Raw genomic sequence first — 15,407 nt, 5'->3', positions numbered from 1 at the left:
ATTAGAGTAGATTAAGGATAAATTCAAGGTCATACAATCTGTCAATGACAAAATGAAAATAGACTACTTATGTGGCTTTTCCCTCCTGTTGGGATTGTTGTAATTCAGAAATAATTAAGAACATTAGATGATTTCATTTACATTATGATATATTAACATTTTACCTCTTTGGTTTCACCCAAAGATTCAGAAAGGTAAATGATTTTTCATAATTAATAACAGTACTTTGATTTCTTAAGAATCTGGTCTGGCACTCTTATGTGTTCATAAAGGTAAAATATCAACAGTTCCCAAAGTCACAAAGATATGTTTGGTTAAATAAAGTGGACAAGAATGGAAGTATCATATCTCTCATTAAGAATCCATTGCATAGGGGTGCCTGGGTGGCTCAGTCATTAAGCATTTGCCTTCAACTCAGGTCATGATCCCAGAGTCCTGGGATGGAGCCCTGCATCGGGCTCCCCGCTCTGCAGGAAGCCTGCTTCTCCCTCTCCCACTCCCCCTGCTTGTGTTCCCTCTCTCGCTGTTTCTCTCTCTGTCAAATAAATAAACAAAATCTTTAAAAAAAAAAAAAATACCTTGCACAATCCCTTTGCAGTTAGATAAGGAAAAAAATTATTTATATAACTGGACTTTGATTCCAAAATTGATTTTTTAAATTTATTTTATTATGTTAGTCACCATAAAATTGAAGCATTCTACACACATGTGCATTTACACTTATTAAATAAATAATAGTTCAAATCACACTTGCATAAAACAAATAAGATGATATCTTCCTACTCATTAAAAAATGTAGAAAGATTTACAGTTTGATGCATGCTTACAAACATATTGATTAAAAAAATAACATCTATACACAAATGAAATATATGAACACATTAATTTAAATGTTATATAAATCTCTTTCTTTAGACAAATGCTACTTCCTATTTTTTTATCGCTTCATGTTTTCAATTGGCAACCTTTAAAAGTACAGAGCATACTTACCTAAATACCAGGAAATAAGCAAAAAAGTATTTAATTCTAAAATATATTTAATGTACCTAAATGTTTCTCATGTTATTTTAAAACATTGTAAAGCAAACAAACAAACAAACAAAAGAAACACATTTCTAAACAGTATCTAATGTGGGAACTGTAGAAAAAAATGTTACTGATAAAAGTCTGTGACCAAACTCTTAGCAATTGAGATTGCTACTTGAAGTTTTAAAGCATGGAACAAAGCATATAGTTAGTAATTCAGAATATTAAAAAAAAAAAGTAGTGTTTGCCTTTGTAATTTAGCTCTTTAAATGGGTGAATACACTAGAATTCAAGACTTCTAAGCATACACACTTTAAATTCAATTGACTGCAAATTAGTTGACATTCAAATTAGTATCATTCAACACAATCATGTAATTCCACATAGCTTAACCATTTCAATTATGTAAATGTTCTTGGGTCACCAAATCCACAAGTACCTATGCTGCAAGTACTTTAGTCAGTACCAGGCTCATAGGATTTCCAATTTATAGTCTGGGACTTAGTGAACAAGGATCTGGGTAGCATGATTCACGATGGGTATCTCAAGACATGGAAGCCCAAGGTAACACAGTAGATAGGAAACTAGGAAGGCAAGCAAAGTGAAGTGTACAACAAAACCTGAGTTGATGGGTCAGAAACTAGGACTGCATATAAGAACCAGAGTGTAAGGCAATATAAGCAGCCAATGGCCAGGAGCTCTAGATAATTAGCAAAAAAGGCACAAGAATAGATACATAGCACCAAAAAGACCTTGATCACTGGGGCTATGTTCTGTCCCAAACAGGATGCTTCTTGATTACCACCTTCCTGAACTAGAATTGGTTCCAAGGTTAATAAGCTCCCTGATAGGGCTGGTATGGATCAATGAGAAGCAAAGATCTAGACAACACAGATCTGTCACCTCATTGTTTCCTAAAAATAGAGTATGTTGTGGAAGGAGAAAAGGTCTTTTCAGTATTACTTCTGATTTTGGCAAACCCCAAAACTTATATGCTAGCATCAAATGCGTGGAAAATAATTTTAATAATGGCCAAATTTAAAAATACTCTTTTTGACCATCAAGTATGTGTGTATATGTGTATGTTAATCCTTCAGCATATATGTGGTCATAACTTTCATAATGACAGCTTCATTAAAATAAAAGAGAAATAGAGGGAAATGCTGATGCTGAAACTCTTAACTCCAGAGCAGCATCAATTAATGAGTATAGTAAGTGAAGAGTCTGCACTTTGCTTTAACAAAATTTTACCCCGAAAATTTCCCCCAAAACTTCACTCATTATAGAACCCTCCCCGCCAAAAGAAATCTAAACCTGATCCAATTATCTTAGAAAACATATATAACTGGATCGCTGTTTAAGATCATCTAGTATCACAGATGTTTCACAAATGAGTCCCACTCATCTTGCCACTTTGATCTGGGAAGTTCAATTCAATATGGTTGAAGGCAGGATTATCAGTTCCACCGTCTTCTACTGGGTGAGAATTATAACTTACAATATGCTTCTTCTAAAAGAAAATGTTAACACAGTGATTAGAAAAAAAAGGAACTATTCAATTCTAAATAATTGTTACTGCTTTTCTTTCTCTAAATCAGCTTTGTAGTCTATTGAAGACAAGATATACAACAGAAATAGACCATCAAAGAATAGGGCAAATACCTTCCTTGTCCATCAGAGTTCAAAAGAGTCTGAGGACTAAATGGTATTCTATCCTGGTGATAAAAGCACAGTCTTACAAATTTAAGGAGAAAGAAAGCCAACTTACTTTCTTAAAAATGTCAAAATTGGATAAAAAGTCCTCTTTGGTTAATAGGAATCTGCGGTCTAAGTTTTGTTTTCTCCCTCCTGAAAAACATTTACGTCGTTCACAATGTTAAAACAATATCTGTAACTACCCAGTGATGGCCCATCATACAAGCATTTAACTTGTGCACATTCTTCTCTAGGCACTCATAAAACACACAGAGAAAGAGAATCTTTTACATAGTGCTGAAGACTTGGTTCATTTCCCTTCTTTTAGTCTTAGATCCGGCAAGCCCCTCACTATGACAAATGAGTCTACTGTTTAAAGATGAATGGTACTTAACCTAAGAGCCCAATACTCGTAGGGAAACTGATTTAAAAGCATCCTCTGTGATCTACCAATAAAATATCAAGCCATTTGCCTCTGCTTCAGACAGAGGAGTTGCCTTCCCCTAGTTTGATGGCTATGAATGCAGATGTGCATGAAGAAATGCAGGAAATTATGAATTATTGAATAAATTAGTTAAATAAAAATCAATATAATGATTGGTGTTTCAACTCCTCTTCCCTAACATTCTGCTTTATAAAAATTTTTCTTTGTTTTGGTATTTTATTTGTAGATCAAAGACAAAGCTTTTTAAAACTATGGGTTCTCAAACTACTTTTGTACAAATCATCTAATAGATGTACTTCAAATGCAGATTCTTAGACTCCAACCTGGACCAATCCAGTTAGAAACTCTGGAAAGGGGCCACTGAATCCTGATTTTTAACAAATTTCTAAAGTGATCTTCATGCTCTCTAATATTTGGGAACCACCACCTCAGTACAAATATTAGGCTTTTAATTATGGGAACCTCTGCTGTTCTGGAGACAGGATCAACTTTAAATTAATTCATTCAACATTGTTGAGTGCCTACCATCCACTAGAGACTCCACTAGATGCTAGAGAGACAGAGATGAGTAAAACAATTACTCTACCCATAGCTCATGGTCTACTTAGGGCATTATTTACCGTATTTTACTAATGAGGAGACAGACCCACTCACGGTATACAGTACGTGGTTAGGTGAAACTGAAATGCCAACCAAGTCTGTATAGCCGGAATTCTTACTGAGTCCTAGTATTCCTATTTATTTCCCAAGGATTTCATGTTTCTAGATTATTTTTTCAAGGTGCTCATTGCTGCTGTGAAGTGGAAATAAGTCATTTATGAAATTAATGAAGTTGAATTGTTTTTTATCACTGGATGCCTGCTCACCTAGGTAAAGCATGACTTTATAAAACAAAAGAAGCAGTCATATATGGTTATCAGAATAAATACTTTTAAGGAAAAAAAAAGGAAGTGCTCAACGGGAATGCTCTGATACTCCATTTTCTTAAAGAAAAAGGAATGGGTTGAACAAGGATCTAAGGTCAAATAGTACAAGGAGATGTATTTAGGTGTATTCCTGATCTGAATAATTGGGTTACTGGTAAGAAAACTTTAAAATCTGTCTTAAAATATATCAAAACAAACAAAAGAATAAATTTACTGTGTTGGTAATTTAATTTATGAAGAAAGGCACAGTCCTCTTTGAAAAGAAACAGAATAGTTTAAAACAACTGTTTGAGAAGTAATAAATAGCTACAAACTTTATTATAAAATGTACATTATAAAATGTATAATTGTGCATTGTACTATATAATAATTATAATTAATATAATTGTTGATATGATTATATTAATATTACTGGTAATTATTAATATAATTTATTAATTATAAATACAAGTATCACAGAATTTGAAAGGCAGTGCTATTCAGGAGCCACAAAACAGGATTGATAGAATTCCTTCAAGTGGCACAGTGCTGTAGCTTTGTAGCATAAAGCAAACAAAGACATCAGACATACTAGGACAAAGTATGGGATTTCTGACTAGTTACTGCACATTTGATGAAGAGGGCAGTGGGGCTACCTTCCCCCGCTCTGGTTGTTATGGATGTACATGGGTGAGGGAATGAAGGAAATCAGGGAGCCCAGCACTTCTCACTAACTCTACATTACTGCCCTGCTTCGAGGCACCATGATCGCTCACCTGGATTACTGCAATAGCCTCCTACCTGCCCTCCTTCCCTTATAGACTATTCTCAAAACTGGATCAGAGTGCTCCTTTGAGAGTTATTGGAAAAGAAATTGGAAAAGTATCCCATGTAGTCACCTAAAAGACACAGTGATGGAAAATAGGAGAGAAAAGAGAGGAAAATTAGAATAACTGAGACTCAAACATTTGACTAAGAAGAGTTCCCAGAGAGAGAAAACAGAAAATCACAGGAAATTACAAAAGAAATAATATAGGAAAATGTCGTTGAACTGAAGGGTCTTCGGGCAAAGCACTCATTGTGAAATGGGTCATGTGCAAAGGGCCAACAGGTAGCATGGCACTGGCATTCTAAATAACAACATAATGAGCTAGGAGAAAATTAAGACATCCTCTCAGAAACAAGAAAGGTATTTTTTTTAGGATTCTCTAATCAAACAAATGATCAATCAAGTATAAGGGGGAATTAAAGGCATTTTTTTTCCCAGAGACACCACATCTTCAAAATCTCTTGTCTACCCTTTCTCAAGAACATGCTAAAGGATGTGCTCCATTCAGTTAAGGGGATAAACAAGAATTATAAATAATGGAATACAGGCAACAGGGAATCCAACATAGGAGGGACACCAAGGGAAGTCACAGAATGAAGACAAAATGAAGTCCCAGAATAACAGCTCTATAGCAATCCCAGAGAGCAGTGTATACGATGTGTATTATCAGTCTGTTTCTTTAAATAATGTTTTTAAAGTTTATGGACATGTGAAAAAAGCCTCACACTATGTTCAAACGTAAGGACTGTAATTATCATTCCTTACATGTGTATTCTTCTTTACAGTTTACAAAAAGTCAGCATAGGACAATGAAAAGATCATGACATAGGATTGTTGTAATAATACATGTAAAATCCTAGCATTGTAGTAGCTACATGTGATTTTGTCAAGCACTTTATTTTTATCTTACAGCAACCTGTGAGATAGGCAAGTCAATCGTCACTATTCTCATTTTACACATAAGTTAGCTAAGTCTCAGAGTAGCCATATGGACTTCCTTAAGTCTATGCAGCCAGTAAATGGCAGAACAAAGGTTCAAATAGAATCTTCTGCTTTCAAGTCCAGGCACTCAAACTTCCCATGAGGAAAATGGAGCAAGTAATTAAACTAGTTGTTAACAGGACTATAGAAAAATAACATAAATAGCTATAAAATAGATACAGAAAAAAACTAATATAGAGGTAAATACAATAATACTAATGTTTAGATAGTTACCTGTTGGTAAACTGATTAGCATTCCCATGAATACCGTTACCAAAGTTCCAAGAGTGCTGAAGTATAAATATGATAAAGAATACCAGTTATCCATCAGTGGAGTCCTAAGAGAAAACAAAAGCATAACTGTAAGATTTCATGCAATGCTACTAGCAACTAGAGCAGTCTCAAAAATCTTCATGCACGGCAAAGTCAAAACAAAATATTTAACAATGTTTTTAATGTCATAATCTACTGTTCCAACTTGATCTTGTTGGATCAAGAATTAAAAGCCTGACTTAACCTTGACCATACACTACAATATTAAATGTCCATGTGTATTCATTCAATTCTGCTTTATGTCCCAGGCCCTGTTCTTGTCATTGGAAAGTCTACCATAAAAAAAGGTTGATAAGTCTCCTGCCCTCATAAAGTTTGCATTCTAATGGAGAGAGAAATACAATAAATAATTAAACTAATAAATATAATAATTTCCACTGGTGGAAGTGCTATAAGGAAAATAAAACAAGGTAACATGAAACAGAGTGGAAAGAAGGAACTACACTCTAATGTGTGGTCAGAGAAGGCATTTGTGAAGAAGTGACATTTGAACTGAGATCTGAATAACAAAAAGTTCTTGAGGAAAGCATCCTAGAAAGAGGTAAACACCAGCTGACTAAACCATTATGAGCAACATAAGAGTAATACAAGATGAGAGGAAGCCAGACGTCTTTTTTTTGTTGTTAGATTTGTATGAAGTTTGGATTTTACTCTGGGCAATGGCACTTGTGGCAGTATTTCAAATGGAAGAGTGACATGACCTGATCTGTTTCAAAATGATTGTTCTAGAATCCCAATTTCAGCTTTAATAGAGTAGCTTGATTTAGAACACCCATCTGGCTAAGAAAAATGTAAAAAAAAGTGGAGGGGGGGCACCTGGGTGGCTCAGTCAGTTAAGCGGCTGCCTTCACTCAGGTCATGATTCCAGGGTCCTGGGATCAAGCCCCGCATTGGGCTCCCTGCTTGGTGGGAAGCCTGCTTCTCCCTCTCCCATTCCCTCTGCTTGTGTTCCCTCTCTTGCTATGTCTCTGTCAAATAAATAAATAAAATCTTTTTTAAAAAGTGGAGGAATGGGCCAGGCAGGCTTTTTTTTTTTTTAAGACACCAGAGAGTCACAACAATTAAGACTTGAGGGGCCAAGATCCCAGAAAGAAGGGAAATACATTGAAGTGAGCTATTGAAATTAAGATCATGTGGTATTACCGGGGGGAAAACAGACAAAATAGAACAGAATAGAGAATCAAGATACAGACGCATGAGAAAATAATATCTGGTTTACATCAAATTTGACACTGCCTTGCAATGGGGCAAAGGAAATGTCTTTTCAAAAAGTGGTGTTTAGTTAATTGAATATCCATATGGGAAAAAATGAGTCTTGATTACAGCACCTACAGAAATCAATTCCAAAGTAGATTACATTTCATTAATGGAAATAGTTAACAATAAAGCTTTTAAATGAAAAATTAGAGGAATCTCTTTATGACCTCCGGATAAGCAAAGATTTCTTAATTGGGACACACAAAGGACTAAAAATATAGGAAAAGAATGAATATTTATTCTTTAGTAGGATGTTCTTTAACCTCTATGTATTTGTGGTCTTCCCAAATTTTTCCTATGGTTGACTTTAAGTTTCATAGCATTGTGATCAGAAAATATGCATGGCATGATCTCAATCTTTTTGTACTTATTGAGGCCTGATTTGTGACCTAGTGTGTGATCTATTCTGGAGAATGTCCCATGTGCACTCAAAAAGAATGTGTATTCTGCTGCTTTAGGATGAAATGTTCTGAACGTATCTGTTAAGTCCATCTGGTTCAGTGTGTCATTCAAAGCCATTGTTTCTTTGTTGATTTTCTGCTTAGATGATCTGTCCATTGGTGTAAGTGGTGTGTTAAAGTCCCCTCCTATTATTGTATTATTATCAATGAGTTCCTTTAATTTGTTATTAGCTGTTTTATATATTTGGGTGCTCCTGAGTTGAGGGCATAAATATTTACAATTGTTAGATCTTCTTGCTAGATAGACCATTTTATTATGATTTAGTGCCCTTCTTTATTTCTTGTTACATCCTTGGTTTAATTCTCAAATGACATAATATTCTATGTAGAAAACCTGAAAGACTCCACCAAAAAACTGCTGGTATTAATACACAAATTCAGTAAAATCACAGGATACAAAATCAATGTACAGAAATCTGTTGCATTTCTATTCACCAATAATGAAGCAGCAGAAAGAGAAATCAAGGAATTGATCCCATTTAAATTGTACCCAAAAACATAAGATACCTAGGAATAAACCTAACCAAAGAGGTAAAAGATCTGTACTCTGAAAACTATAGAACACTTATGAAAGAATTTGAAGATGACACAAAGAAATAGAAAAACATTCCATGCTCATGGATTGGAAGAACAAATATTCTTAAAATGTCTATACTTCCCAAAGTAACCTATACACTTAATGCAATCCCTATCAAAATATCACCAGTATTTTTTTACAGAGCTAGAACAAACAATCCTAAAATTTGTATGGAATCACAAAAGACCCCAAATCTTGAAAAAGAAAAGCAAAGCTGCAGGTATCACAATTCTGGACTTCAAGTTATATTACAAAGCTGTAGTGACTAAGACAATGTGGTACTGGCATAAAAACAGACATATAGGTCAATGGAAGAGAATAGAAAACCCAAAAATGGACCCACAACTATAGGGTCAATCAATCTTTGACAAAGCAGGAAAGAATATCCAATGGAAAAAAGAGTCTCTTCAACAAATTGTGTTGGGAAAACCAGATAGCAACTTACAAAAGAATGAAAGTGGACCACTTTCTTATACCACACACAAAAATAAATTCAAAATGGATGAAAGACATAAATGTGAGACAGGAAGCCATCAAAATCCTAGGGGAGAACACAGGAGCAACCTCTTTGACATTGGCCATAGCAAATTCTTACTAGACATATCTACAGAGGCAAGGGAAACAAAAGCAAAAATGAACTATTGGGACTTCATCAAGATAAAAAGCTTCTGCACAGTGAAGGAAACAATCAACAAAACTAAAAGGCAACCTTTGGAATGGGAGAAGATATTTGTAAATGACATATCTAATAAAAGGTTGGTATCCAAAATCTACACAGAATTTATCAAACTCAACACCCAAAAACCAAATAATACAGTCAAGAAATGGGCAGATGACATGAACAGACATTTCTCCAAAGAAGACATACAAATAGCTAACAGACACGAAAAGATGCTCAACATCACTCATCATCAGGGGAATACAAATCAAAACTACAATGAGATATCACCTCACACCTGTCAGAATGGCTAAAATTAACCACTCAGGAAATGACAGATGTTGGAGAGGATGTGGAGAAAGGGGAACCCTCCTACACTGTTGGTGGGAATGCAAACCATTGTAGCCACTCTGGAAAACAGAATGGAGGTTCCTCAAAAAGTTAAAAATAGAACTACACTATGATCCAGCAATAGCACTAGCAGGTATTTACCCAAAGAATACAAAAATACTGAATTGAAGAGATACATGCACCCTGATGTTTATAGCAGCACTATCAACCAAATAACCAAATTATGGAAAGAGCTAAAAAGTCAATCAACTGCTGAATGGATAAAGAAGATGTGGTACATATACACAATCGAATGTTACTCAGCCATAAAAAAGAATGAAATCTTGTCATTTGCAACAATGTAGATGGAGCTAGAGTAAGCAAAATAAGTCAGCCAGAGAAAGACAAATACCATATGATTTCACTCATATGTGGAATTTAAGAAACAAAACAGATGAACATAGGGGGGAAAAAGAGAGAAGCAGACCATAAAACAGACCCTTAACTATACAAAACAAACTGAGGGTTGCTGGAGGGGAGATGGGAGGAGGGATGGGTTTAATGGGTGATGGGCATTAAGGAGGGCACTTGTGATGAGCAATGGGTGTTATATGTAAGTGATGAATCAATAAATTCTACTCCTGAAACTAATATTACACTATGTGTTAACTAACTGCAATTTAAATAAAAACTTGAAAGAAAAAAAAAAGACTGATGAGTTGAACTTAATAAAAATGAAGAAATTCTGACCACCAAAAAGTATCATTAAGAGAGTAAAAAGGCAACCCACAAAGCAGGAGAAAAATATTTCAAAATATATTTTGTATCTAGACCATATCAAAAAGTCCTAAATAAATAAGAAAAAACTGAGAATCCATTTAAAACTGGATTAAAGATATCAATAGCGGGTGCCTAGGTGGCTCAGTCAGTTAAGCGTCTGCCTTTGGCTCAGGTCATGATCCCAGGGTGCTGGGATTGAGTCCCACCTCGGGCTTCCTGCTCCACGGGGAGCCTGCTTCTCCCTCTGCCTCTCTCTGTGTGTCTCTCATGAATAAATAAATAAAATCTTAAAAAAAAAAGATTTCAACAGCCAAGTCGCAAAAGTAAATATCCAAATGGAAATGGCCCAAAAAACATATAATAAAAAGGCATTGAACGTAATTAATCATAAAGGAAATGCAAATTAAAATTAGGACGAGCACCTGGGTGGCTCAGTCGTTAAGCGTCTGCCTTCGGCTCAGGTCATGATCCCAGGATCCTGGGATCGAGTCCCGCATCAGGCTCCCTGCTCTGCGGGAAGCCTGCTTCTCCCTCTCCCCCTGCTTCTGTTTCCTCTCTGGTTGTGTCTCTCTCTGTCAAATAAATAAATAAAGTCTTTAAAAAAATTTTTAAAAAAATAAAATTAGGACGAGCTATCAGTATATACCCATCAAGCATTGGGAACTTAAAGAATAAAAACTAAATCTAGGTAATGGAAACATGGTATCTAGGCAACCAGAGGGTATTTTGTTTCATCTTCAGCTGTGTAGTTTACTTCCTTTGTACTCTAGGGACACTGAACTATGTATGATTTCCTAAGATACCATGTGGCTTCAGACCTTCATGCCTTTGCATATACTGTTTCTCCATTGTGCAATATACACTTCTTTCTGTCCCTTCTGCCCAACCCTGTTCACCTGATTAATTCCAGCTCACGTAATCCTCCCCTAAGGTTTCCTTGGCTCCATCAGGAAGAGTTAGTCTCCTCATCCCTCTGGCTCTCTTGATCGCCTATGAATACCACTGTTTAAGTGTTTATTTTCTTGTCCAACTTCCCTTGTCATTTTGTGACTTTCCAGAACTTCTCCTTCTAGCCAACCTCTGTATCCTTCAAGTAGTACTACCTCTCTAAGGTCTTGATGCTAATCACTCCAACTTTGTTTATATTCATTCTTTTAACAGATATTTATCAAGTACTTATTACTATTTACCATGTGCTAGTTTTATACTTACTGTGCTTACTGAATTAATTGTTTTGTGTATATTAGCAAACTCTCTCCATATAGACTATAAATTTCCGGAAGGCAGGAACCACAGTGAATAAGAAGGGAAGACTTTCTTGGGATACTACATAAATGGCCAGCCCGGAGCTGAGTATATAGTTCATTCTTAGAAATTCTTGTTTATTACCTGTTATTTTACAAATAAGTTAACATATAAAATTATTATGGTACCAGGCACATACTAAACTTCAGCTAATTTATTTGTTTCAGAATCAAAATAACTATTTTGCTTCAGACTCTTAAATAAAGAGTTATTATACAATCAGGACAAATGCTAAGCAAAATTGTGAAACAAGAAGTATATCCTGAACATCCTCCCATGTACCCTTTTATTATTTTTTTTCTCCCTTTCTGACTCAAACAACTACCCTCCCCCCACAAACATTAGTGTGTTCATGCTTGTCCAAACTGCTTCTGGCATTTCCCTGCCCCTCACCCCATGGCACCTCACCTAGTCAAACCTCCCCCAAATATGCCTCAGGCTCTGGAACTACCTTTTCTTTCTACTCATACAGCATTTACCAGCATTGAACTTCCATTGGCAAGCATTCTCATAGTGGGGTTTTGTTTGGAACATGAATCACTAATAATAAGTCACATTCCTTCTCTCAGGAGTGCGTCCAGTTTAAAAGGCAGCCATCATGTCTTGACCCAAAGGGAATGAGTCTTTAATGGTTTCCTTCTAGGAAAGCTGGAAATGGGGGCAATAATTTGGGGGCAGCAACCTCATCTTTGTATTCCTTGAATATCTCCAAGGGGTTTATGCTTTAAGGCTGGACATTTAATTGTCCACTAAAGAAAGTCTTGCCCTATATCCACTATATTATAGAACACTCACCTACCCATAGATCTACATCATTTCATTAAATCAGATGAAATAAGGATCCAGAGCCCAAAATATACTGCATACAGAAAACTCTAGCAAGTGAGTTGATCACAGCTGCAACCCATTGCCAGTGCTCTAAAGATCAGGAATTATTAAATCTAAACAAATAGGAATGATCTAACATATTTAGATGATTGTAGCTTTTAGACTTTAAAGGCTATACTTCAAAGCCTATATAAGCAACGTTTCTTTTATAATTTTGCTTTTCATTTTAAAACATTTTTAGTTCACAAAGATGATTTTTCATTCAACTAGAGCTGATATTTGGTAGCATTTACCCATAATAGAATTTTTTTGTTATTATTCAAGTCTTCTCCAGATCTGTGAGGCAGAGGTTTCTACCAAAATTAAGAACATATAGGAATTTTTGTTGTTTCCAAACAAAATACTGTAGCCAGAAGCCACAAGGGCTCTACCCATTTCAGAATTAGGGAAAATCACAGCACTGCAGGCAAGACAAAAAGCAACTGGGGTTCTCTACCTGTCATATCCATTTCTTTAAAATATTACATCATAAAGCTTAATTCAATACCTTCCCACATTGTGTACTGGAAAAGCACTAGTAGAAAATGGCATTTCTGTGGTTGTCACCCAATTTGTCACATTGTATGTGCTGTTACAGCCATAGGTTTCAAGGCTTAGTGGCATAGTTCTTTCAGGCAGTGGAGGATAAAGTTGAGCTCCAATTCCGACCCACAAAGAAACAGCAAATCCAGCCATCAGACCAACAAGTGCTCCCTGTAAAACAAGAATGCTTTTAAATGCTTAGAGTTTTCTTTGAAATAGAAATTAACATCAGAAGATTAAGCTTAGCATGGTCCAAGCCAGATTTACCATCTTCTCTCCTAAAAGCATTCTCTCTCCCAAGATCCTTGCTTCTTGTTAAGGGTGGCATGGGCCACTGGTCCCTCAGCCCAGAGCCCTGGGGACTCGGTAACTCCATTCCCTTTTCATATCCCTATCTCACCCTGCTCATTTTTCTTTCTGTCAGTCTCATAATTTCATCCCTTCTACTCTGTTTCCATGGCTAGCACTCTGTTCTGGCCTCCTCCTCTCTTCACACCCAAAGAATTACAACAATCACATGGTTGACCCCAGGCCAACTGTCCCCTCTATTTTTGCTTAATCTGTGAACAAATGGTATGCCAAATGAACAACAGACTATGAAGGGGAAAGCAGACACAGAGTTCATTTCCATACTTAACAACATGCATGATTGTAATTGTGCTTCAGGGTAATTAGGGGGGAAAGAGGAAGCAGTGTTCACAAATGACTGCAATGGTGCAAACAACCACACCAAGTATTTCTAAAGACAAGAAGAGATGTCCCCTCTGAAGACATCTGGTTTCTCAATCTTTGGAAAACTTGGGTTCCCCGTTTCTGCTTTTCACCAGCAGTCCAAGTGTTCTGCCAGACCTTGAATGATTTAAGCCCTAGTTCCAAATGAGTGGGCCAAAAGCAAACCTCAAGCTGGTAGGCCTCTTCTTCTGTGGTGAAAATTTCCCCCTTATTTTAAGAATACTGACCAGACAAAGCAGCTTTTGCCTTGGGCTCACCATAGAGAAGACAGGGGAGAATATTTGAAGTAAGGGGAAAAACATAAGCAAAATCACAGGGCAGGAAAAAAGAATGGTGTGTTGTAAGATGAAGGCTGATGACAAGATCAGATGATTTGTGTTGGGGACAAACACTCTGAGCTCTTTCATTAAGCTGTGAACCTTGAAAGCAGAATTAGATATTTTTGGTTTTGGTACCCCAGCACTTACTACAGTGCTGGACATATAGCAGGCATGCACTAAATATTTTTCAATAACATGAGGTGGAATAGTAGTGTGGCCAGCTGTTGACAGGCCAGACTTGCTTATTCTCAGCATTGTATATGGCTTGATCAAAAATCCACGAAATTATAAAGCCCATGAGGGCAGAAATATTCAGTGTTCTCTATTCCCAGAACAGTGCTTAGCTCATAAATACTCAATGAATGAATGAGAAGAAGGGGGAAAAGAGGGAGAAAATGAGGGAGGGTGAAAAGCAAAGGAAGAGAAGGAGAGGAAGGGAGAGAAAGATGGAGGGAAAGAGGAAGGCAGGAAGTCCATTCCAAAGCAAGAGTAGATATTCTGCTAATGAAAAATGTGGGTATTGTAAAAAGAGGTACCTCCTATGACAGGAGTAATAATATCATAGTTCTCCTGAGAAAAGGTTATGTGGGACCTAGTCTGCTACAGCTTTTCTGAAGGCAACCCACGGTGGTAGTAAATGTCAAAAACCAAGTCAGTCTTTCTTAATATTTCAGACACTCAACAAACCACTGTGCATTTCATAATGCAAAGAGTCTAATCAAAGCTTCAACATTCCAAGGTAGATACAAACTATTCTTTCATTTTGATTAATTTCTACCAAACTGGCTTTTCATATGATACTTCACTGACAATTATTTTTTTGAGAATAATAATTATTATTTTAAATATTTTATTTATTTGACAGAAAGAGAGAGCACAAGCAGGGATGTGGCAGGCAGAGGCAGAGGGAGAGGGAGAAGCAGGCTTCTTGCTGAGCAGGGAGCCCAACATGGGGCTCGATCCCAGAACCCTGGGATCATGACCTGAGCCGAAAGCAGATGCTTAATCAACTGAGCCACCCAGGCCCCCGAGAATAATTTTTTTTTAATTTTTATTTGAGTACAGTTGATACACAATGTTACATTAGTTTCAGGACACAACCCAGTGATTCAATATCTCTATACGTTATGCGATGCTTACCACAAGTGTAGCTACCATCTGTTAAGAATTATTTTCCTTAAGAATTATCATTAATAATAATGGTAATAGCCCTTATTAGTAGCTGCCTTACCAATCCCTAATGCTTCATGAAGAAAATGGAATTCTAAATGCAAAGTCATGGTTCTGCTTTTATTCAATGTCTGCATGAAAAACCATATATACATTATCAGTTTTTCCTGAACTTCAGCTTACAGCAGGACTG

At 36.3% G+C, this 15,407-nt stretch overlaps 1 protein-coding gene across 2 annotated transcripts in view; it reads right to left on the bottom strand.

The window, feature by feature from the left end:
• Positions 1-670: 670 nt before the first annotated feature.
• Positions 671-15,407, bottom strand: part of SLC5A8 (solute carrier family 5 member 8) — a 68,485-nt gene continuing 53,748 nt past the window's right edge. Inside the window, exons 12-15 of one of the 2 annotated variants that reach the window (XM_025881363.2) lie at positions 12,958-13,163; positions 6,116-6,219; positions 2,795-2,874; positions 671-2,536 (exon numbers count right to left, since the gene is read on the bottom strand). In XM_025881363.2, the coding sequence (XP_025737148.1) occupies positions 2,411-2,536; positions 2,795-2,874; positions 6,116-6,219; positions 12,958-13,163 (516 nt within the window). In that variant the 3' untranslated portion in view covers positions 671-2,410. The remainder of the gene's footprint in view (positions 2,537-2,794; positions 2,875-6,115; positions 6,220-12,957; positions 13,164-15,407) is intronic. The other variant, XM_073900424.1, reaches the window with a different exon arrangement.

This window comes from Callorhinus ursinus, unplaced genomic scaffold (genome assembly GCF_003265705.2).
Source record: "Callorhinus ursinus isolate GAN/ISIS: 27379988/994484 unplaced genomic scaffold, GSC_fseal_2.0 scaffold14, whole genome shotgun sequence".
Classification (NCBI taxonomy): Eukaryota; Metazoa; Chordata; class Mammalia; order Carnivora; family Otariidae; genus Callorhinus; species Callorhinus ursinus.
The sequence above is the reverse complement of the archived record's forward strand: the minus strand, read 5'-3'. Positions and strand labels throughout refer to the sequence as shown.